The 25,950-nt window shown below is 38.2% G+C and overlaps 2 protein-coding genes across 2 annotated transcripts; both read left to right on the top strand.

The window, feature by feature from the left end:
• Nucleotides 1-3,303: 3,303 nt before the first annotated feature.
• Nucleotides 3,304-9,443, top strand: prkar2b (protein kinase cAMP-dependent type II regulatory subunit beta; the record flags this gene model as incomplete). The annotated part of the gene is made up of 11 exons (XM_079224173.1): nucleotides 3,304-3,811; nucleotides 4,981-5,016; nucleotides 5,932-5,984; nucleotides 6,068-6,151; nucleotides 6,393-6,499; nucleotides 6,700-6,853; nucleotides 8,526-8,627; nucleotides 8,712-8,786; nucleotides 8,887-8,955; nucleotides 9,037-9,172; nucleotides 9,310-9,443. Exons 1-11 carry the CDS (start codon nucleotides 3,547-3,549, stop codon nucleotides 9,441-9,443), a joined length of 1,215 nt encoding a protein of 404 aa, XP_079080299.1. The 5' UTR covers nucleotides 3,304-3,546.
• Nucleotides 9,444-12,467: 3,024 nt separating this feature from the next.
• On the top strand, nucleotides 12,468-19,783 carry hbp1 (HMG-box transcription factor 1). The gene is made up of 10 exons (XM_079224234.1): nucleotides 12,468-12,597; nucleotides 12,694-12,874; nucleotides 13,295-13,415; nucleotides 13,564-13,678; nucleotides 14,272-14,390; nucleotides 14,769-14,925; nucleotides 15,187-15,331; nucleotides 16,138-16,416; nucleotides 18,467-18,608; nucleotides 18,772-19,783. Exons 1-10 carry the CDS (start codon nucleotides 12,525-12,527, stop codon nucleotides 18,784-18,786), a joined length of 1,347 nt encoding a protein of 448 aa, XP_079080360.1. The 5' UTR covers nucleotides 12,468-12,524; the 3' UTR covers nucleotides 18,787-19,783.
• The last annotated feature ends 6,167 nt before the right edge of the window (nucleotides 19,784-25,950 follow it).

Raw genomic sequence — 25,950 nt, 5'->3', positions numbered from 1 at the left:
TATGTTAAAAACAAATGTCTCTCCATGAACACTGGCGTTTGTAAATCATGAAGTTCAGATTGCTAAATGAATTGATATGCCAAGGTGAACTGATAAAACACTGAACTATACAAAAGCTTAAACGGAGAAAATAAGCAGTTTATATCAACTCAGCCAAAAGGAGCAATTCAATTTCCTGGACAACCTAAAGCAATTTTCACATGGTGCACCTGAGGAGAGAACCTTGAATCGACCCAATGCCACAGAATTGTGTTGAAACATTAAATATCCTTTGGAAGTTTTCTCAAACTGCAGTAAACGATTCATCCGGTACCTCCACTCAGTCCCTTCTTCCATCCACTGTATACGACCTGAACAGGGAACGCATTCAGCCTTGATGTCTCCTACTGTATATAATATATTACCCATGATACCATGCTGCTGACTGTCCTGAATCCCTGCTGGACCATTGACGTGAGTCTCTTCACCTGATGCTATGCTAGCTGACAGGGAGAAAAAGCAGAGCATAGCATAGCAAAAAAAGCAGAGACATTCATGACTAGGAATCACGCAGTGATACTTTTTTAAATAAGTTCATTATTACATTTAGTTTAGCTTTGAAATGTTTTCTTTCTTTTCCGTGTCTGCATTGCAGATTCATGGAAGACGACATAACAGCTTTGATTTAAAAAAAAAAACTTGTAATCAAGTGGACATGGCTGAGATCAGGTGACTTGTTGCAGTTCAATGATAGTATTTCTTTCATTTATAGAAATTGAACACAATCCGTTGAGAGGCAATTTATTAGGTAAGAGTCACTCAACTGCTGACAGAATTGTTGGGTCTTATACGTTTACTGTTATTATGGTTTGTCCATCACAAAGTGTCTAAGTTTGACTCTAGTTGTGCGAGCAGCACTGGTCATCCTAAAGAAAGCTAATATGTGCCCGTAGTACATGGGCTCTAGCAAATCACTTACTGGGAGGAGGGAACTGATCAGACCGGGCAGGAAGGAAAGGTTGAAGCCTCAGAACATTTCTAAATGATTTATGGTTTCAACAGAATGTGATTATGTTTACTTGGCATCATTTTCAGTCAATAATGCATAAAAATCAGGCAAAGCTAAATAAATGAGTTTCATCTCACCCAGGAAGTTGTAGCGTATTTTTTATTAACACATTTGTAATAATAATTGTCATTTCAGCCAACTGTATCATCTCTGTTAGCATACTACTAAATAGAAAGATACAAAAACTAATCATCATATTTCTGATTAGTAACAATTGGTATTCGTGTTGTACCGCTAATACATTGACATACAATTGTGAACCCTCTTTGGCGTCTCAATAGTAACGCTATCGCCCACTTCACCAATGATTTGAATGGCTTGTTTCACTCGATCTCCTCGTGCAATGCTGTGATTTGAAATCTTGTGTTAAACCGATCACCTGGAAAACACCAGAAAGATCTATTAGCATTGATGTATGTAAAGAGGAAATATGTTTTATTTATTTTTAGCAATGTATTACAACACCATGCCCAGTAGGTGGCAGTCAACCACATCATGAAATATGAACGTCACTTTGGTGTGTTTATAAAAAAAGACAAGTGTTAAGGTATGACCGCCTGCAGCTACACTCATTGCCCATTTATTATGTACAACTAATTCAACAATCCTGCAATAAATCCTTCATTCATGAAGGTTAGAAATGTCAGACAGACATATCTAATATGTTCTTCAAATTTCAGTTTATTTTAGTCGAACAATGCTAAAACTTAGAGTAGTTTTACAGTTTCTGACTGAATGCTACCATGATGCACTGCACACATCCAAATAAGAGGTTTTGAATGGTTTATTTGGGAGCTAGTAGCTAAGCAGCAGCTCTCACTCCGCAGGCTCCCATATGTTCGCCTGAGTGAGAAAATGTTGTTTCTTAATAAAGAGCGACAGATATGGGCCAAAGCAGGGGGAAGGGTCTCGTAGCCGAGCCGCAGAGGACTGGCGACCATTGCAGATAATAGCTGTGCTCTTTTTGGTAGAGTAATTCCCTGCTGCTAACCTGTAGAATGATTTCTCCATCTTCTTTTGCCCTTTGCTCTTTTACAAATTCCGACACAGGATGATAATCTCTACAAAGTGGCACGTGGGATTTTTTTCCTTCTTTTTACTCAATCTGCTCCACTATTTCTTCTGAAAATATATATTTGTCAATTCTGTGTTCACCATCATGAGCATATGTTGTTTATTTGATCTTCCTCTCTCCTTATGTGCTGTTCTATTTTCCCTTGGTTAGCTGAATCATGTTTAAAGTTGAGGAGTAACAGTTGAGAGTTACCACATTTACAGGTTTACATTGCGGGACATGAATTACAGAAATTACACAATTTGGCTCTATTGTGAGAAAGTGTAAAGGAAGGGCTAAAAGTGTTCTCCCTAACTCATAATTACTCAGTATTTTTTAAACCCAAATGACCGCAACGCTTGTCACAACTTTTCCACGTAAAACACTCACTTGATGTCCATATGACGTGTGTTGACTGTTTTGTTTTAATTCATAATCCGGTTTATTGTAATAGATTTTCACATACAAGGAAATTGCCTTGGTGTAATTGGAGCTTTCTTGCAGCATACAATATTTGCCTGGGAGTCACAATGTTCTCAAAGGTCCCATGACATTAGAATATGCAACAGATGTATTAATTTATCTCCCTCTGGAACAAGACACAGGGCCTAAACTGCTGGTGCTATTAAAGGGACAGTCCCTCTACAATAAGCCTTTGTCTTATGGCTTCTATTATATATGTAATTAGGAATTAAGCTATATCAGTACTAATGCAGGACTGATTTTCACTGTACATTCCAGTGGTTTTAATATTTAAATGTTTGATCTTATTGTAAATGAATGATCATATTTATTCATCTATAATGGCACCATTTTATATTAAGCAAATACTATTCTGCTTTATTTATTTAAACATTTCTATCTCATATCTGACTATTTAATTCATCAGATTTTTGTATATTGATTGAGTGTTTTGCTGTATTTCTTAGATTTGTCTTTATTCTATATTCATCCATTCAGTGAGGCATTATCTGTGAAAAATAAACATATGACACAAAAAAAAAAATCCTACTGGACATCAGACATAATACGGACGGGCATCTGAGATCTCATCTCTCAGTGAAAATCGATCTCTGACTGATCCACCCGAGGGTTTCTCTCTCCCATCATTTGTATTTTGCGACTGACTGCAGCTTCTGCGCTGCTGCTGCTGCTCATACGCAATCCCTGGATAGGTGGTTGCCATGGATTCCTGGGTCACATGCGTGGGTTTCCTGTAGCCAGAAGCAGCAGAAGAAGAAGAAGATGCTTGGACGAGAAATCCAGAGCCATTTTCATTCAAGAAAAATAGAGGTTTCGCTGTGGATGCTGACTGGGTGGACCGACTACACCCGTCTGCGGATTTAAGCTTTTTCCCCCTCCCTCATCTCAGCTGTGGGCTTTTTTGATTATTTCAAATTCGCAGCAAACCGGTTTTGTTCACATTCATAGACTGATAATAGGAATGAGTATAGAAATTCCTGAAGGACTGACGGAGCTGTTACAGAGCTTTACCGTGGAAGTGTTGAGGAATCAGCCCAGGGATTTGCTCGAGTTTGCGTTACAGTACTTCACCCAGCTGAAGGAAAGTGAGACCAGAGAGGCCTCATTTGGCAATGACCAAAATTCGGCACCAAGACCCGGAAAAGCGGTCAATTTCATTGACGAAGCCATGCAGATCGATTCGGAAAACGGAGAGGAGGACGACGACGATGACGAGGAATTCATAGGTAGGCAAAACACATTTTTTTTGCTGTGTACCTCTGCGCTGTGTGTCAGGAGGACAAAGTGGCAGCGGAATGTGCTTAATTTGTTTCGAACAATGAAGCATGTGTGCACGGCTTGTGTCCAGTGGGGAGAGAAAGAGACGCTCATTGAGCGCAGTGATGCTCCAGCGCTCGCCACCTTGCATCCACCACCGCGCTGTCATTTACCATATATGGTCACGGAGGCTCGAATGCTGCTTTAATGATGAAGGTGTCTTGGTGTCTTCCTCCGAGCAGACAAGTTTTCCATGTGATAAGGACAGTATTAAGACACAGCAGCTGCAGATCAAAAGGACTGTGTGTGTGTGTGTGTGTGTGTGTGTGTGTGTGTGTGTGTGTGTGTGTGTGTGTGTGTGTGTGTGTGTGTGTGTGTGTGTGTGTGCGTGTGTTTTGTAGACGGACCCCCGCACCTCTATAGGTCATTTGAACGTTTTCAGTTTCAGGTGCAGGCCTGATGGGCCTACCCTGTTTAGGTATCAAAGCAGATACATGGTTGAAACCCAACCTCTGCTAGGATACAAGCAATGCAAAATGTGACTTCCGCCGCCCTAGACTCATTTGTGCTTCCTAGCTGTGGTCATATTTCACAGAATGGTCGGTGCAGTGCATGGTGCCATACGGTGCAGCAAGTAGCATAGCAACCCAGAGCTCTGACACAGCATCCCAATGAGTGGTGGGGTCTGCACGGCTGCCTGCAATGGTTACATAAGGACAAATACACCATATGCAGTCATTACAACTAACTATTGTTGCATTTTTGGGTCAAGATTACGCCCCATCACACCTCCATTGACTTAATGCTATTTCACTGAGCCTCCTCGGACAACACTGTTCATGGAGGAGACCTCCTATCTAATGTATATTTCATACCCAGACTATTATGTTGGAGCTTTGCTTTGTGTTTTACATTTGAATTGTTTTGTCATTCAAATTTGATTCAAGCGCAGCACTTCAAAGCAGCTGTCCTTATTCAGGTTTTAACCAATTGATGGCTCCTTAATGAGCACAGGACTACTATGTAGAGCGCAGTGCTTTAACATAACCCCTTTCTAGTAATGACTCGGTCTTTGTGAGATAGGTTTATGTTATAATGAATTGTAACCTGTTGATATCTACCTTTTATGCTTTCGCAGCCCCGGTAATAAACAGATTCATCAGAAGAGCATCAGGTGAGTTGTCATCCTGACTGTTTTAAGTCTGTTCTGCCAAAAGGAAAGCTCTGGACAATGTCAATGCTGGAAACATGTCAAACTTCTTTGACACCTGAATACGGAGCCTACGTCAGATGTGATCCAGTTCAAACGTTTTTTTTCCATCTGTCTTTTCTCATCGTCCTTTGCTTAAAATACAATAGTGTTGATTTATTAGAGTTCGTGAAAGCACTTGTCTCAAGCCTGGTTAATAATGCCAGTGAGTGACGTGGGTGGGGAGATGAGGGGAAGTGCTACTCCTATTAATAATAATATCTCGCCAGTAATAATAGTAACATGATAGCATCAGACTGCTTTATCTGCATGTTTGACAATCTGAATGGAGAGTATGAGCAAGTGAAAGTATTCAGTAACACTTTTTCTACCTTCTATCACTTCATTTAGGAAATCATTCTCAACATATATCAGACTAAAATTAAACCATGTAAAATGTATTTATATGGCGCATTTCATACACAGCGCCCACCCAAAGTGCTTTACAGATTACACAATTAACACATGGTATATACAATAAAAGCAAGCAAACAAAAGCACACAGAATAAAAACAATGGAACAGAATTGATGAATGAGAATTAAAAGAAAATTACTTTAACGTAATGGTAAACAGGTATAGGTCTTCAGCTTAGATTCATAAGTTGTTATATTGTGACAGTTGTCATATTGTTAATTCAAATATAAAGTATTTTTCAATTTGTGTCCTGTAGCTTGAATTATTCCAGTAAAAGTTTTGATATGACTACACACGCCTTTAAGTACTTAGAAAAGCGCTATATAAAATTTAAGTATTGTTCATATTATAACCACCATTTAAGACCAGAAAAACTGTGGTAGTGAGAGTCTAGCTCATTCATTTGTTGATCTCTGTCATGCAGTGTGTGCTGAAGCATTCAATCCTGATGAAGATGATGAGGATAAAGAGCCATGGGTAAACCGTGTTTCCTAAGATTCAGTCTTAACAATGGAAGTAGATTTTTGTTTGAATTGTAAGACCCACGCTTCAACTTGCAGGTCACCCACCCCAAAACCGATGAGCAGAGACGGAGACTACAGGAATCATGTTGGGACATTCTTCTGTTCAAGAATTTGGATCAGGTGAGCGGATCATTCCATAAGCACTCTGTACTCCTCTGGTTTGTGCTCTGCCATCTCTGAAATTACACAAAGGGGGAACTTGGCCTGTGGCCAGCAGCTTTTTGCCACAGCTCAGTACACTATGCATGATTTGGAAATATGGTTATTTTCAAGTAGCTGAAACGGCACACTATGTGGATTCTGCATGATTGTTTCAACACTTGAAATTCACATATTTGATTGATATTTCACACCATCGCAGGAAGAGATGTCTCAGGTGTTGGATGCAATGTTTGAGAAGTTCTGCACTGAAGGGGAGCACATCATTGATCAAGATGATGATGGGGACAACTTTTATGTTCTTGAAAGGTGATCTTTCATGTGGCTTCCACAACATGGCTTACTCATTTTTTATTTATTTTTTTATCAGATCATTGATTGTTATATATAACATATAAATGCCTTAAAATAAATGTTTCCTACGAACAAAAGATTTCAAGAAACACCATTATTGCTGACGTGTATATATTTTCTCTGATAGTATGTTTTTCCTTTGTGTTTTCATTCAGTGGAACGTTTAACATTTTCGTGAAGGTTGATGGCACAGACAAGCTGGTAGGCTGCTATGACAACCGAGGCAGCTTTGGAGAACTGGCGCTGATGTACAACACCCCCAGGGCAGCCACAATAATCGCCACCTCGCCTGGAGCCCTTTGGTGCCTAGTGAGTGAACCATTAAATCCTCATGTGAGAGAGAGCGTGCTCAGGTTTTCATAACAAGCTGTAAGGTCAGTCGTCAAGATTTACAGTAATTATCCAGGTTGTCTGCGGAAGTGTTGGCACTATTGGTGAGTTCATGTAGTCTGACTGAAATAACATACTGTATATACAACCCATGAAAAAAGAAGAAGAAAAAAAGCGAGAGAGCGCTAATTGTGCCCCTGGATATGATTTTTTTCTTTTTCTTTATTATGTTTTATTAATGCATAGATTAAAGCTAGTGAATGTGTGAACTGAATATGAAAAAATACAATCCAGGCCTATACAAATAAAAAAATGCGTCCCATTCAGATCATATCAGACAAACATGGCTCAATAGTTGTGTCTGTTTTAGCACGTATACACCTCAGAGGAACTTGAGTAGTCGAGTACTCAAAATGTTATAAACTATTAAAATTGTGAAAATTCAACACTATCATGGAGAAGACAATGTTCAAGTTGAAAGCAATACAAGGTGTATTCCTGCACTACTTTATTATTTGTATAATAATTACATCTAACTAACTAAGTTGTGTCCAGAACAGCTATTTCCGATATTCAGTTCCTACTTCCTTCTGTTCATTAATGACTCAGCCAGGGTCGTGTCCTTAAACTGTGGGTAACAGCTTTGTTATGTCATCTGTGAGCGGACCGGGCAGGTTGCAGCTGTATCCACTTGCGTACTTGTTGTGCGTGTTTGACTCAGTGAACAAGCAGCCTGTCCTGCTCAGGCGACAGTCCCCTGAGGTCGAGGAGGGACAGTGATCCTGAAATGCCACTGAGCAAAACGGCAGTTTTAATTAGAGTCTCATTTAGGTCTGAACTTTAAGTTGTATGCAGTTAACTTTGTGGCAGCCTGGTAGGATATGTTAAAGCTCCAGTACATTACGTCATAGGGCCTGGGACTGACCTACTGACCACTTTACCACGATGTTAGAGCCTTGTTTAGGGAGCTTTCTCCCCTGCTGGACGGCGCTGGATTAAACTGCCTTTGTTTCCCACAGCAGCTTTGTTTCAGACCGCCACCTAGTGGGCCGCAGAGGGAGTGCCAAATGGTTCGATTAAATGTAAAAAAAAAATATATATAAAATGATATACATCAAAATGCAAATAATTAAAATGTAATATCACCATCCCAACCGCAACACATACCGTTTGTTTTGCCAATGTGAGCTAGCTATCGTTCCCTTGGATGCAGTGACACAAAAAAAAGTGGTGGTTGTGGGTATTTAAGTCAGGATATTTATTTTGGTCATTACAGCTGAGAATGGCAAGAACACCCCCTTTTTTTTTTTTTTTTTTAAGAGCAGCACGGTGACATGAACACATGCTTGCTGTTGCTTGAACTACACAATGTTGTTTCCTATGAGCTATTATTTGGTGAAAGGGTGAACGAGAATTGCAGGGAGTTTTACTACCCAGCCAGCTTGCCTTTTAAAGAGGGCAGGGCAAATGAGCACACCATTAAAATGTATGGCGATGCCAGACTCACTGCTCATCTCGGATTCTTTCTCCATCATGTGTATTAGGAGTCAACAAAAATAAATAACATATAACAGGAAGAGAAAGGAGAGAGGCATTTGATGTAAAAAAAGAAAACCTGAATGTTATCCTGTTCTTTAAATCTGTGTTTCAGGATCGTCTGACATTCAGGAGGATTATAGTGAAGAACAATGCCAAGAAACGGAGGCTGTATGAGGCATTCATGGAAACACTACCACTGCTTACATCTTTAGAGGTAAGATTAGCTTTGTCCTCCAGTGTGAAGAAAGTGCATTGTGCATATAAAACTACTGTTAACCAAACATCCTTTCATCCACAGCTCTCAGAGAGAATGAAGGTAGTGGACGTAATATCCACCAAGATTTACAACGATTCACAGCAGATTATTGCCCAGGTGACCAAATCTCTTCATGATCTGTTCTTGAATTGATCATTCTGCTGTGATGGAGCATTTATAAACGCTGAGTCGCATATTTTTGTGCTTTGATTTACAGGGTGATTCAGCAGATTGCTTCTACATTGTTGAGTCTGGCCAAGTTAGAATCACCATGAAGAGAAGCAGGGTATGTTTGCCCAGTATACCTTTTTAATTGTTAAGTTTAAAAAGTGTGTATGTTAATAGTGTGCATTTCTTTTTCCCCCAGACGAAAAAAGACCAGGAGGATGAGGAGGTGGATATCGCCACATGCACGAGGGGCCAGTATTTTGGGGAGCTGGCGCTGGTCACAAACAAGCCCAGAGCCGCATCAGCATATGCTGTGGGAAGCGTCAAATGCTTAGGTATATTTTGAGCATTTTTATGATCATTCATATATTACGTCTGGCACATACACTTTTCAGTATACCACTGTCTACTTTACAGTATTCTCTTGAACTCTCCTTATATGATGTCCTCTTTTTATTTATGTATTTGCCAGCTATGGACGTCCAAGCCTTTGAGAGATTGCTGGGCCCTTGCATGGACATCATGAAGAGAAACATAGCTAACTATGAGGAGCAGCTGGTGACCCTGTTTGGAAGTAGCACTGAGATTGAGCAACAGAGTGCATGAGACAGCTCCAATGGACCATGAATCGGTGGATGAAAAAAAAAATAAAAGAGGCTTGTATGGATGTTTGTCCCCATAATCACATAAACAGATTTTTCTTACAAATGTGAATATCCACTATAACATTTGTGTGTCAGATATACAAACAGACTACGCCAGAATCCCATATGAGATATATAGGTTCATTTTAGCAGACTTGAGAGTAAAGTAAGCTAAAGCAGAGTTGCTTCAAGCTGGTTTGAATTAGATTAGTCACGACTCTCACCTTAAAAATGTAAGCGTACATTTTACTCGTCAGTGTCCGATGCATTAATTGTTTGTATATTGAACACTTTTGTTGACGCTCACCTTTTCTCCACAGTGTTAGTTACACCTACAGTATAATATCGTTTGTACATTTCTAAACATTGTTTGTTAAGATCAGATGCCAAAGCTCATTTCTTACTGGATAATCGTGAGCCAATATGTCACAATCTCTTGTCATTTTGGCAAGAGCACTAGCATTGGCAGCATGGGTACAAGGGTGCCCCAACATGAAAAGGATTAACAATTTGTAAAAGAAGTTGATTTGATAACATATTTCAGATTTTGATCACAACAGAATGTAGACTTGGCAGTACTTTGACATTTTTACAAAATGCATTTCTGTTTATCATTCGATTTAATCCCTTGAACGAATGTTCATATACTGTATATCATTGGTAAGTGCGTGTGTGGCTGTTAGCCTAATACTATGCTTTTGCAAAAAAAAAACTTCAGAGAGATAGCTGATAGTTTTGTATGAATATACCACACATTGCTGTACAATTTAAAACTGAATATTTACTGTTATTATATAGGCCCAGCTTTAATTTAATAAGTTGCCCCATTAGACTGTAGTCATTATAGGCAGTGTCTTGAAACTATTGATTCTCCTGTGTTTTAATGTACAATTTAAGTCAAATTGTTTTTGTGTTAGTGAAACATACATTATGATTATGACACCCATTATTGCTGTCTACCTCTGCCAACAACGTATACTGTTTGGATACACATATTCTGATGTTTCCTCTAAACAGGAATCTAAAGTGGGTCTTCTCTGTATCTCTTCTCTATCTTTTTAAGATTAATAATTGAAGTCTTCTGTATTTTGTCTGTGGTTTACTGCAGCTTACACTGGTAGAGCTGGTTTAACATTTAAACACTCTTAATTTACCCCAACCCTTGTGCAGGTAGTGCTGGTCATTTTTTAAGGCAAACCCATAATACTGGATGAAAGTACTGTATGTTTCACTTTTCTTGTCAATAAAGAACATTTTTATATTTGTGTGTAACGCTGTTATTTGTGACAATAATGGGATAGCACACGTTTGAAGCTTTTCATTCACTCATTCACCATTCATTCATTCATTCATTATTCATACTGTCGTTCGTTCATTCACAATATTTTGTAGTAAAGAGTTAAAGTCATGATTTATTGACAAAGGAGAAGACAAATAATCCACGCATTATCTAGAAAGCAGCGTGATATAGATAGACAACGTGAGTGTAGCTGTAGTGGCAACATTGCAGATGAAAAATAGCCATGTATTGTTCCTGTTATTGCCAATCAGCTGTTACTGGGTAGTAACAGACATGTACTTTCATCCAACCATACGATGATCAACAAACTAGAGCCCGCCTCCAACATTTTCCTCAACACCCTCGACCAATGGAATGCTCGGATTCTCATGACTGGCCTTCTCCTACACCAATAGGAGGCTTTCTCTGGGAAACATTCATCCCCACCCCTCGAGTGAATGCCAGAGAGTTTCTTGATGGCGACAGGTTTGGTAAGTGTGAAGTTGACTTCGGTTTTATTCGAATAAACAAAAGGTTCAAACACATATTTAACTTCAGCGTCGTGTGATCCGCGTCTTTGCCGAGCTAACGTGGCGTTTTAGCGGGGCTGTCACGCGTTTTATTCGAAGTCCAACGCCAGTGTTCTCGACAATGTTTTTTTTTTTTTCGCTGTGACGCTTGTTGTTTTGGTGATAACGAGCCCGTCCGACCGCAGTTTTTGTGCATCGAATAACGTCTTTCATTTTGGTCAAATGTGCTGTGAAATGCCGTGAAAAGGCCTCTCTGGGGTTCAGTGTCATTCATTTCAACGGAGCAGAGAGGTTGCGTCATGCCTCAACTTGTTGACATTCTTTTGTTTACAGTGTTGAAACCGACCGCCTCTGGGTTTTAGCCGAGGACACTGCTGCTACTTTTGAGGAGTGAGGGGAAACATTACTGTTAGGCCCGATTATGCAAAACCGTCTTTGGGGCACGATGGTACTTTTGAAAGGTTTATTAACGGGATGTCATTGGTATACATCCGCGTTTACGAAGTCTGCACATCGGTTTCTCAGCGCATGCAGCGAGTCATGCTAAGCTGTCCTCCTTATTCCTTGTAAACTGATTGATTTGATTCATTCAGCTTCATTTCTATTTTAAGTAAATACAAAAAATGACGTTGCGTGTCCTCAAGCACCGAGTTATGTTGACATCTGGATACACTGTTTGACTATCATTTTCAACATCGTGTTTTCGAGCATCCATATGGCACTTTTCAAAACGCATTCCAGCTATTTGTTTTAAAAACTTTCGCTACGCAGTCGAATGAATGGGCTCTGGTACGCATGCGCCAAAGTTAAGTTTATAAACAAGGCCTCCACGCAGCGGGTCACATGACTCGTCACATAAGGTATACTGTCGATCCAGAGACAAAGGATTCCCTCTATGCTGCCTACCTGTTCCATTTTATTGATGTGACACGTCTTGAGATTATTACATGCTATCCTGGGTATGTTTTTATTTCCCGCGGTCAGAATAATTGTACCGATTATGAGTATAATTAAAGGCTCACAATGTCTTAATGAAACCACATTACTCTAAACAAAAGGCATACCACCACTATGTATGCAATTACAAAGGATCTGTTTTAATTTAAATTACTTGCTTGTGAAACCTCTGTTTTGTCCCTTTTTTTTGTTTTGCATAAAACCAGCAGATGTGGCAGTGGAAACATAAAGCCTATTTTTGAAGAAAGAAAAAAGGAAATAGCAGAACATTGTGAAAATGGACGAGTCTTTTGATCTACTCAAGTGCAACGAGGACCTGCCTTCCTCACCTGGGTGCCACATGGATTATGGTAAAAAATCCTACACCAGCAATCACATTATATATTGAAGTAAACTGAGCTTTTTCCACATACTAATTATGGATATTACTGTTGCCTTCTCCCCAGATGACATGCCAGAGCTGCAGGAGGTGGAGGAGGACCAGAGGTCTCCAGGGTTATTTCAGGTTGGAGCAGGAGTGTCTCACCAGCAGCTCAGCTGCTCCCCACGCACCAACTGGCTCACGGAGCTGGCCAACATCGCCACCAGTCCTCAGAGCTCCCTTCTGAAGAGCGCACCACATAAGAGGTTTGTACAAAGATGGACTAACATGAAAATAAACAAAGTCCGATGAGTTCATATAAGGATAGGAATTTAGTAAGAATATGGCACATTAGTACCACTGGGGGTGTATTCCACAAAGCGGGAAGGGCAGGTTCGCCAGTATCAATACATAACTTGTATCATGAGTTATCTTCTTCTTTTTTATTTTTTTGCAGTTATTGAAGTGAATGGCTCATTATATTTACATCATTACAACCAGGATATCGGCAAAATCAATTCACCCTAAACCTGGCTAACTAACATTTGCATTGTGGAATACCCCTGCTGGTGCTAAACAAGATGATTACATTCAGCTAAATATCAATTGTACTTTACTAAAGAATATCACCAATGACCATTATATGACCGTGAAATATAGTTATGACATTTAAATATTTTTTTCAGATCATCTCCAGTCCACATCTTTGGCACCAATAATAGTTTACATTCTTACGCCCGTCCCCCATTAGCCAGTAGCGCACCCAGCCCGTCCAGAGGCCACCTCAGGGAGCGCCGGCGTACCAGGGTAACCTTTCATTTACAACCTCAACATTTTGAAAAGCTAAGAATCACCCATTCCGTGATTATTTCCTAGTACATTCTGTTTGGCATGTATACTGATTTTTATTGTATACTGATGCCATTGTAAGATGTGTATTTATTATTTCCAACAGGCCAGCAGTGAATCAGAGTCTGGAGTTTTCTCAATGTCCTCATCTTTTTCTGATGACGAAGACATGGCCTGGTCTCACTCTTGGCCCTCCACAGCCTGGCATTGCTTCCTTAAAGGTGCATACATACACACTCATGTACATGCTGTATGTATCCACCGCTGCACATGCAGACACTTGCACCTCGCTCACATGTGTTGAAGTGAAGCCTGAGCTTTCCGAAGAATGTCCTGAAAAGAAAACATGGTCTTGAAAATGATGCCTCATAGCTTTAAGGCAAAATTTGCAGTCTATGTAAAGTCAGTCATTCGTGTTTTCTTAAATCTATAAATGTTTATCAGTAATTTGGAAGCAAAATTGTGAAATGCACCATTTTATTATCAACAAATATGAATTGAGAAACACACTTAAAAAAAAAAAAGAAGAAGAAGAAACTTATCTGAAATGTTTCTTGAATAGACCTTTATTAAAATGGTCAAAGCAGTTCTGACTGGCTGCTTAATTATAAACAAGACTGATAGGTGCTGATGCTGTTCACACTTTTCTGAAAGGATCCTCCTTTTACAACTGGAATGAGCAGGAGTTACAAACATTTATAAAGAAATTCTGACCTCGGGTGTCCAAACAGCAGTATTGCATCCACGCGTATTCTTCTCAATAACAACACACATCTGCGTATTCATCATGTCACACGGTTGTGTTGATATTCAGGAACTCGCCTGCGCTTCCATCGAGGTCCTAATGTGGAGTGGCAGGACGCTGATGAACTTGGAGATTCTGATGATGAGTCAGACGATGAAACCATGATGCCGTCCACCTTCTCTCTTAAGGTAGGCAACACGTATTAGAATATTTGATATGCAATATTCTGGAATACTTTCCTGGCGTGTACACGTTATGTTTAGTGTTGCTGCATTGCTGACTAGATAGGTGCATGATTCAGTGTAATGTCAGTAGCCATAACAATTGCTTGTAATGGCCACCAGGTGGCAGCCAGGCTAACAGAAGAGGTACAGAAAGTGAGTAACTGAGTGCATGAATGAAACATACAGTTTAACATCCTTGGTGACTCACTAGTGGCCTCATTTAGTGTCTTAGAAACCACGTTTCCAGGCAATCAGGCTCCAAGTTGGTTTTGGTAGTGTATTCAACGACCTCATCTTGCTGGAGGAAAGACTCCTCTTATTGGTCTTTTGCTTCATTTACAGAGATACGGTTCAGAGGGTCTGAAGTTGGTGAGCCACGAAGAGACCGTATCTTTCGGCCAGGCAGTTCTTAAACTGACCTTTGACCCTGGCTCAACTGATGACGGCTTTTTAACAGCCGAATGCCGATTGGATCATCCATTTTTTGTCAAAAATAAAGGTAAAACATTTCTTTGTTTGATTCTGTTCAAAATATGGACAAAATATCAACTGCAGGTTGGGTTCTCTCTTAAAAAACACAACATAACAACATGTCAGCTTTGATGGCAAGAAACAGAAGCAAAATGAAAGTGGTGTTTGCCAACAGAAGCTTCCACTGACCAAATGTTTGCCCAATCCAAAATGCTAAAATTATATATTTTTTCTGTGTATAAACAGCTTCATGACAGTAATCTGTAATTTACTATCTGTGGTTTTTCAGGTTGGTCTTCCTTTTATCCGAGCCTTACCGTGGTGCACCATGGGATCCCTTGCTATGAGATGCAGTTGGGGAATGTGTGCCTGCCACCAAGCCACCCAGAAGCCATAAACTGTGATGACTCTGTCGTCTTTGACACTTTCAGAAGGTACACGCCTGTAACTACAGCGATCATGCTTTGTGTAATGAAGAGACTTCAAGTGCCTATAAGTGATATTTAATATGAAAATGTATTTGATATCAATGTGAAAGGGGTCGCTCGCTATGATGAATCTACATGTACATAATGATCGGCTTTACCCGATAAAAAGCTTCAAGGTGAAGGATCTGTAGAATCAGATACATTAGTGTTGCCCTCTGAGCCAAAATTGTGATTTTGGGCTATACAAAATACATTTATAATTTAATTCTTGAGCAGACTCATATGCTCTAAAGATGAAGGCCAACTTTCTCAAAATGTTTAATAATATTAAGCATATGTCCTTGTACACTGCACTAAAGACAGGTATTTCTACTCTCATCACCTGAATCATCATCTTGTACAAAGACTAAAGTTAACAGAAATGTTTTTTAAATTTGATTTTCATAACTGAATTATACCGCACACATAACGTGTTGTTCCTTTATCTATATATTACCATTAAATATAAAAAAAGTGTTTAAAAACGTGTTGTTGCATCTATTCATCATATGGCATTTGTTCAAATGCCATATGTGCAAATATGTGCAAATGCCATATTGTATTATTGATTATTATTATTTATTTTTTACAATGAGAGGAATTAAAGGTCTACCTTTCAGTGCATCAGAATTTAGTAACAAGATTACCTTCTGTTACAAACACAGTTTCGCACATAGGAAAACAAAAAAATGTGAATGAAATGAAATATTAAATTCAATATTATTATTAAATATATTAAATTCTGCGTCTCTTTTCCTTCTTTTCTTTTGCAGTTATGACTTCACCCCTCTAGACTCCTCTGCAGTGTATGTTCTCAGCAGCATGGCTCGCCAGCGCAAGACCTCACTGTCTAGCGTCGGTCCAGACTGTGATAAACTTGAGCGCTCTGGCTCACCACAATCCTCTACTGGCAAATCAAACAAGAGCCAAACCTCAGGGACAGCCATTGTTGCCACACCTACAAAATGCAAGCGGCCAATGAATGCCTTCATGCTCTTCGCCAAGAAGTACCGAGTGGAGTACACGCATATGTATCCTGGGAAGGACAACAGGTATGTAAACCTCAATGAGATCCAGTCATGGCACTCATTCATACTGTTTTGCCATGCAGAATTCTCTAATTGAGGTTCATTATTTTTGTATATTACTGTGTCACATCTTTAAAGTATGGTCACATTAACCTTACGCTAGAATAATGACATCTCTTTTCCCAAACACACTGCGTTAGTGTTTAGAGCGGAAGTGTAATATGGCCGTAACATTTACAACACAGTCTCATTTTGTGATTAACACGGCAGTTTATGAAGCAGAGTTACTGTTGTAGAATAAGGGTAGAGGCGACATGGTGTGCATTGTTTAAAAACAGAGACACGCTTAGCGTTGAATGTTACTTAGTCGACCTGGACGAGGCCAGAGCTACAGATTAAAAGTCCACAACATCATATGTGGAGCTTTGTAGTTTGACGCAAAGACAATGCCTTATGACCTCATAAGACCCCAAGTGTGAGGATAAAGTTACAGTCACTCTTGTTACGTGCGGTAGCAAAACTGAATGAATATTAGTTTCTCCTCCTGGAGAACTCACCAGTAATAGCCATGGATCTCCTTGCCGGTGTGGTTTCCACTGGACGAGAGATTAAATACTTCTGTTGCTTAATCTAGATAATATTAGATTTTTTTGTGTTATTTTTCTTTCAAATTCAAGTCAATTTATAATTGAAAGCCACAGATCCCAGTTTCAGCTCCTGATGTTGGCATCCCTGCTGATAAAATGTTTCATGATATACTATATAGTATTCCACTTTTTATAACCTAATAATGTTTTTATGACGTTTTTTTAAGGCTTACTCTACTATAACATAAAAACAAATTATGCCTATTTATGATATATGATATATTTCATATATGTGTGACATACTATACTATAACTTGGAATAACACTGACTTTGTTTTGGCAGACTATACTATGACATTTAACTTCTTAAAAACCCTCGAAGGGTGTCTAGACCTATTTTTCCCTGTGTTTGAGTCGTCGTAGGAACAAAATTTATATCTGCAAAAAAATCATGCAGATCAGCATGAGTATGAGCAAGGTGTATCAAAAAGGACTCCTCGAGAGTTCCAGAGTATTGTTCGGTGCCGTAACAATAACCCACAGACTAATAGTGCACCTTTTTAGAAAGATTAAGAACTAAAGCAACAATTAACACAATCCAGGAAAGGATTGGCATGTTAGGAAGCATATTCAGTCAAAAATGGAAAAATGACCCACTTTGTGCCAAGACAGTGTATCATCTAGTCGACCATATCAAAAAATGATCAGCTGTTTCCGCATGTGCCATATGATGTGACGGACCAATGAGACCATAGGATTTTGAATCGCCCGCTGAGAAAAAAAAGTGTTTGTAAATGTAGAGATACTAATCGGGGGTTTGTAAGGATATGTATTGCTTTATTAGACTCCCACAGGCCCATAATTTAATCGACCTTTAATCGAATTTTTGTGGCGTACTATAATATAACTGTCTGACATTTTCATTACTTTTGTGACATTTTTTATGATAAACTATGCTGTGACGTTTTTAGGATTTTTCATGGCCTACTATGCCAACCAAGATGTTTTTATTTAATTTATTTACATTATTTATTTTTTCACGACGTACCAACATACTATACTATACATTTTAGCCCACTATCGCATAGCTTACTAAGACTTTAATGAAACAGTTTTAAAGCATACTATACTGTATCCTTTTATGACATTTTGAATGACATACTATGAAGAATGTTATGACTTTTTGACGTGACATTTTATTGAATACTATACTTTGGGATTTTTTGGCGACATTTGGATGGCATACAATACTATTACTTTTTTTATACTATGACAATTTGTATGACTTTTAATGGCATACTATACCATGATTTTCTCCAGGAATTCTTTTAAGACATATTATGCTGACTTTCAATTCGATCTTTATAACACACTTTCTGACTTCATGGCATATACACTATGGCTTTCTTTTTGATCTTTTTTTAAGACACTTTGATCGCATGCTACACAATGACATTTTTTCCTTTTCTCTCTCACCTGGCACTCAGAGCCATAAGTGTCATCCTGGGGGACAAGTGGAAGAAGATGAAGAATGAGGAGAGGAGGCTGTTCACCATGGAGGCCAAGGCTCTGGCTGAGGAGCAGAAACGAATCAATCCAGACTGCTGGAAGCGTAAAAGAACCAACTCGGTAATAACCAAAGTCACTGAACAATAACATCCAGCAGCTTTTCTTGTATAACATCTAAACTGTACGCTGACATTGCATGTTAAATTATATTTACCCTGTCTTTGGTTTCAATCATGTGTCCACCCTCCTGTAGACCATAACAGCTTATGTCATCCTTCAACAGGGTTCCCAACAGTAGATAATCTCCCAGAAAAGCCCAGCCGTTGGTTGTTTTGACATGGAGAGGTGCTGGACCGAGTCTGATGGACCGCTTGATGCCTCTTTGCTCTTCTGTATTCTTGAGACTCAACTGTGATGCTGAAATCATTGCTTTTTGTAACATTGAAGCATTAGAGATAAACAAGAATTATGAACTATAAACAAATCATGTAATCTAGTCACTAACGGTGCATATATTTTCTTATATCTTTAATGTCAAAGACGTCTTATACCCCTGAAATAAGAATGAACCACCTCATTTATTTCAGGTGATTTCACATTCAAGGTTGAAAAGTGAGAGCATGTGGTGCTATGCCTCTGTCGAAGGAGCAGAAAACAACATGTGTCTGTTTATAATTGTAAAAAGGGGAATTTTAGCTAACTTTTTCACAACTGTTGAAATTATTGCTATTTGTAAGATTCAATATACTGCACAGAGTATACACATTTTGTAATACAGTATATAATCTGCAGGGGAACTATTGCCAACAGTTGATGCTGCCCTGCCAAGTTTTTAGACGTTTGCTCAACCACCTGTAGCCATATGATGAGAGGGCTTTCAGCATGTGGTGGTGGGTTCATACTCAGTCACAGAGCACTTGCTTTAAGTGTGTGTTTGTTCTGCACTTTATATAAATATGTAATCTCCTATACAGTTATTGTATACTGGTGGAAACCATTTGTATAATACAGCTAGTATCTTGACAGTTAGCCGTTTGACACAATCATGGCCCAGTCGCCGTGTTCTGCTTTCAGGTTGCTCTTGAATTTTAAGTGCTTTGTTCATAATGTACAGGTTTCACAGCCCCAACAACCTCTTGCACAAAATATCCTTGTATCATATTATACATAATTGTTTTTTAAACGGTAAAAATGTTTGGTCCTTTTTCATAAACTGTCATCACACAATGTGGGTATGCTTGGCTTTGTGTTTTAATGCTTGTGAAGATATTCTTTGCCCGTCTTTTGCTTTGAATAATTTTCTTCCTCGGGTGAACACGTGTTTTAAGAGACACGCTGAACCAGGCACGTTTTATCTCAAGCTTTAAGAGCGCTCAAATATCCTCCGATCTGAACGTATAAACACATAAAGCCTGATTTCAGGTAACGGGACAATTCTAGTGTTTTATTCTTCACATTAAAGCTACAGTGCATATCTGCTAACAAAGCACAATTATACCGAAGCAAGATGATTCACTCTTGGGCTCGATTAGGGCAACTTTAAAGGTTTTAATTGAATCTGATCCTCACTGGAACTCTGGTCCCTCCCTTGAGATGAAAAGGGATCTGAAAAGAAATGAAAATGAGACAACGCATTATCATATACAAAACATCTAATGATGTAGTTAGACATACAATATTTGCAGAATTGATGTTGCGGCCTGATGCTTGCACAGATAAAAATACTATAAAAACACATAATAGTAATATGCAGTATTATTGTCAATTTAAAGACATAGTTTATATTGTTCGAGAGCCAGAGGGCGCCGTCACTCCATTTTTTTTCATTGAAAGATGTGCGGTCCTCCATGATCATTTAAATGCCACTTTTTGTAAAGCATAACAACATTATAAGGTCAACAAAGAGATCCAAGACACTATTGATAAGACTGGTTTAGGAGAATAACATGTTGCATAAAAACAGCAGTAAATGATCAACCCTGCTTTATGTAAAAAAACAAAACAACATCCCTCAAATGATTTATGGACATTGTGTAGTTCATATTTTCATGTTTATGAATATAAATCTTGAGGGCCCTGCGTGTCTGCAAATAGAAAATGGTTAGTCTGAAAGGATAAGATTCATAGCACAGTATGCCTCATGAAAAAACAATGATCAACACCCTGCAAGCCTCTCAAGCAAAGGAATCTAATTATAGCAGTTCCATAACAGGCCACTCCAAAATGAAACGAGTTGAATACTTTATGGGGTATTTGAGGAAATGGAAAGTTGTGTCGGATATGCTTCTGGCTGAATACTATTGCAAGTTTAAATGGAGAACTAAAGAATACAGTAGTCATTGCGGTGAGAAATTAAAAGCATTTTTCACTGTCATGAGGGAGATTACACAATAGGAAGCAGGCTTGTCCGTGTGTGCACTACCGTGTGGACATGCTGACACAAATACACACATCAGTGGAGTCGTCTCACATTTGATTTATAATGGCTGCTATGCTGAGTTTTAAATTGGAGATTACATAAATAAATAACAGTTACAAAATTCCCATCACGAGAGAACATAAGGGTATAACTTTGTCAATGTGAATTGTGGCAGGTTAGAGTTCAGATATTTGTCTTGAAGAATCAATATTAAGGACTTTAGTACAGCAAAAAACATTGCATCTGATTCATTTAAAGCCATTGGGTGGCCATTTTGCACAAATGCCTTGCATTTATGCATGAGGTCTTTTGACTGGAACAATTGAAGAGGGAATGAATACTAAAATGAACAATTAGAATGGGGAGAAACTGACACAGGGATCATCACTGCTGGCTTCCTCTTAAATCAGAAGCTGCACCTTAATCAAGGCTTCCTAATTAGGGCAATTAGTTTTCATAATTACTAACTGATAGATAGCAGACTGTTTGAACATGGCGTTTGTGTCAGCAATTACATGTTATTTTGTCTCTTTTACCAGTAAACCATGAGCACAAGGTGCAGTGGTTCTGCACAGTCCAGCTGCAACGGGACAACACAAGAACAAGGAAGCTGTGCTGACTAAAGTTAACCTTCATTCAGGAGTGGGCTGCACTCCAAAGCGACAGGATGTTGGTGGAAATCTGTTGGATGTTGTAGTGCAGATCACACAAAGTAAGATTCAGAAGAAGTGAGTAAAAACACGTTGAGCATGATTTCACACCATGACTAAATCAACCCTATAAATAACCCTTTACATCACCACATTCTCCAACACATACAACACTGTATTGATTGTCGCTGAATGTGTTTTGCCAAACAACTATTTTTAGTCATGTCACACATTTGAAACTTGAGCTATACACGTGTATATGACAGTACCTTATCAATGTATTGCAGTTAAAAGAATGGACTCATTTGAAAGTCTGCTGCTGATTTACTGACAGTAGGTCAATGTGGATTTGATGCATTAAAACAGATGAAAAGATATTGTTCAGCTGTGGTTGTACTTTATTACAGAATGTATAACATGTACAAATTATAGCCGTTTAAGATGTATGATGATAATACCAATAGAGCATTGGCAGACTTTTAATTATTATATATAAACGCATTAACATACACAAACATTTGTTATGATGTGGACCCTTTAAATTAAAAGGCTTTGTTTGCAGTGTTCTCTGGTATGCAATGGAGATGCTGTTTCTAAATGACCTCAAAAACACCTTTGGCATTTTGTTTGGAATTTCTTTGTTATTAGCAGAAATACACTGATATAGAATATCTGCAACAAACTAATATTGGCTGATTTATTGGTCTAGCTCAAGTACATATTTATATAAACAATAATTTCAGAATAATACAGAAAACACATACTATACAAGCATGTAGGATGACATTCAAGTGCACCGTATTTTCTGACTTTTGTCTCGTTCCTTTACTAACTCAATTCTATAACCTGTCACACTACTGTTTGTCTTTTGTCCTTTTATACTGCCAACATCTCTCCCAGCCCATTGCTCTCTCCCTTGTGTTTCAGAGCTCTAATTGGATGGTGTGTGAACACTGTCAAAGGGGGGGAAATCATTTCATTTTCTTGGTCCACAGGTTTCAGGCAAAGGAGAACTGAATTGAATAAGCCCCCGCTGATAGAATTTGCACTTTGGTCTGACAGCTGAACAACAGAACAGCCAAGACGACAGAAATCACAGTCGAGTAAAACAGGCGGGGACACAACCGCTGCATGGCATACTAATCCACCGTCATGCTCATACTGTAGCGGCTGCCTTGGTTTACTTAGCTGTTAATACTAGCACAGACATGCTAAGTCGGGTCACTTTCCAGGTGACTGCTTTTGTAGTTCAGAGTAGGTTGGATTACGACTGTGACATAACTTTTTAATAGCATAAAGTAGTGGCAAATGGATTAATCAGTTGAGCAAAAGAAAATTTATCAGCACCAATTTTGATAATCAATTTTAGATACTTATTAAGCAGTATTATGACAATAAAAAAACATGCTGATTTTAAGCAGTTGTAGTATTCATTAGAATGATGGCGCTGGATGAAAAAGTCAAGGGATTACCAAAGTAATATTACAATTTATTCAGGTGAAGGAGCATGTGTGTATGCTATAGTATGACTTAAAAAGTCATAGACTGTCATGAAAATGCATACTATATTATGCCAGAATAAAAAGTCATACAAATTTCAAAATATAGCATTCCATAAAAAGTTAAAAAAAGGCATGTGTGCCATAACAATGTGTAAAGTATCACTATTACATAAAGCAGCCATACAAAGTCTTAGCATAGTATGCCATAAAAAAAGTAATTAAATGTAATAAAAAAGACTTAGTATGCCATGAAATAGTTTTTAAATTGTCATAGTTTACTATGCCTGAAAAATGTCTGAAAAAGTCATAAAATGTCATAAATAGTTCAGTATGCAAAGTCATAAGAATTTAAGTCATAAACTTGTCATGAAAAAGTCATAGTATGCTATAAAAAGTCTAAAAAAGAAAAAGTATAGTTTGCCATATACAGTACATGTTATAAAAAATGACTATAACAAAGTCTTAGTATGATATGCCATAACAAACCTTACAAACGTCATCAACAATATTCCACATGTAGGATTCTACTACTTTTTATTTTCATAAAAAGTAATAAAAATGTCACTGCATAATATACCATAATACAAATCATAGAAATCTCATATAATAAATACGGCATAAAAAAAGTAATTAAAAATGTCATAGTAGGGTATGGAATTAAAAAGAAAATCTGACAAATAAAAAAAGTCATAGTGTAGTATGCCATAGGAAATCTCACACATGTCATACAAAATGTCATAGTATGTCATACAAAGTAGGTGAGTTTGGACTTTTTGATCTTGGAAGTTTAAGGGAGAAAGAGTTTGATTGTTGCATGCTTTAGGAAAGAAGGTGCATCCTTAGAAATTGTGACGGGCATAGCCCATCGAAAAAAATAACCGTACAATTAGTTGATAACAAAGATAACTGTAATTATAATAATAATGAACAGTTATATAATTATAATAAATAGAAGTAAAAACGAAAAAGCTATTCCTTCTGTGAAAATGGTCAGAAAATGAGATACAGGGAGCTACAATTACTGCCTGTATACTTATCGATTAATACTTTCAGATAAATCATCCTCAGGGTTCAGACAGAGGCTCCAGCAAGTACATGACTGAAACCAGTAAACATAATAAGCCTCAGATCCTCATTTCCTGTGTTTACTATATCGAAAGATACAACTCAATCTTTGATAACGTAATTAACCTCTCCCAGGGATCAATAACCCTAGAGCACACCGCTAATGAGACATCGAGACAGGACAGAGAGAGAGTGGGAGAGAGAGAGAGAGAGAGAGAGAGAGAGAGAGAGAGAGAGAGAGGAAGAGAGAGAGAGAGAGAGGAAGCGAGAAAGAGAGAGAGAGAGGAAGAGAGAGAGACACCTGGCTCGACTAACATGCTCTAATGATGTACTGATAGTGAATGAATGGGAGCTTAATAAATATATTTTGTCCTATAGCGCACCATAAAATTCTAGTTAGTGAGATCTCAACAGGAAATTATTAATTTATTGTTGACGTATTATAGGGTAAATTAAAATCTAATGCCATACTCTAATGTAATCATCTAAAGTTATTGCCTTCTTATTTGCTCAGGAGCCCTTGAGTCGTCTGAGCCACAGTATCAGGAGACCAATAAAGATATTTGAAATCATGCAGCCGACCAATCCATCACAACAGAGAAGCGACCACATCTAAAGTGACATCAAAGCATGACATGCTGTTATGATCATTTCATGTATTTGAGACTTAGGAACAACTACTGAGACGACAATGGGTCATGGACTAGTTCACAAGCTACTGACTGAATGTACGACAAATATCCATGGAGAAGCAGCGAGAGTTTGTTATTCAGCTGTGACTGCGCAGTGGGAAGTCATTTGAGTTTCAAAGCCTTATGCTTATGGGCATAACAATGTTAAATGAAGAAAAAAAGGACAATACTGTTACTTTAACAGACCATGACATCAAAGGTGACAACAATAACTAAAATTTGTATTAACATATTAATTAAAAAGAGAATACCAGTGGTTATGACTGAGTGTATGCTTTTAAAATGTACTAAATCTTCTATTGTAGTAGTCAGTATAATTTTTGTTCGGGTTTCTTATAACTATTATATATTCTATATATGTCTTACGAAAGTGAATGCATATATATTTCTCACAGAGCTTACAACAACTTTTTGCTCGTATTACATAGTTTCTGTTTTGCTTTAGCTGGAGGGATCACAGCACATCAACTTATCAACAGACTTTTTTCTATCATATATTTCTCTCATGTATTTCTATCTTTTGATATTAGTTACTGAGCAGGTGACCACACTTTCCCCCGTGGGGATTAATTAAATTAACCAATCTAATAATCACATTGTTCTTTAAATACATTTTTTGTTTAGACATTGCTGAGAATCTAAAGCTTACTTTCATCAGAAACTGAGCTGTAAATTATTTTCTCAATTTATTAAGGCCCGAGCACTGACAGCGTCGGGCCAACGAATGCCCTAATGAAACTGTCATTTACATTTTTTTTCTGCAAATGTAATGGCCTTTTGGGGTGCTTTATCATATCCAAAATGTGTTTAATTTGACATGCATATCAGGACTGGTGAAACATTTAATTATATAAAACTGACTACTGAAAATATGTTCATAGTATTATCAATAGTAGCAATAATTTTCTGTCAATCGACCCAAAGGTTTTTAGCTCCACTTGAAGCAAGGTGCAAAATGGAAAGTCAGCATGATGATGACATTAGTGGGTTATTGTTCTAGAGGTGCGGAACTCTATAAAACATCCATGATGGTAAAGTTGATCACCCCGCAGACACCCATGCCCTCATTTAGCTTGGCCATCTGTCTAATGATCCTGTAGATTTATCACACCACAGGCTGATGCTCTGTTATTT

This window comes from Taurulus bubalis (genome assembly GCF_910589615.1).
Source record: "Taurulus bubalis genome assembly, chromosome: 9".
Lineage (NCBI taxonomy): Eukaryota > Metazoa > Chordata > Actinopteri > Perciformes > Cottidae > Taurulus > Taurulus bubalis.
The sequence above is the reverse complement of the archived record's forward strand: the minus strand, read 5'-3'. Positions and strand labels throughout refer to the sequence as shown.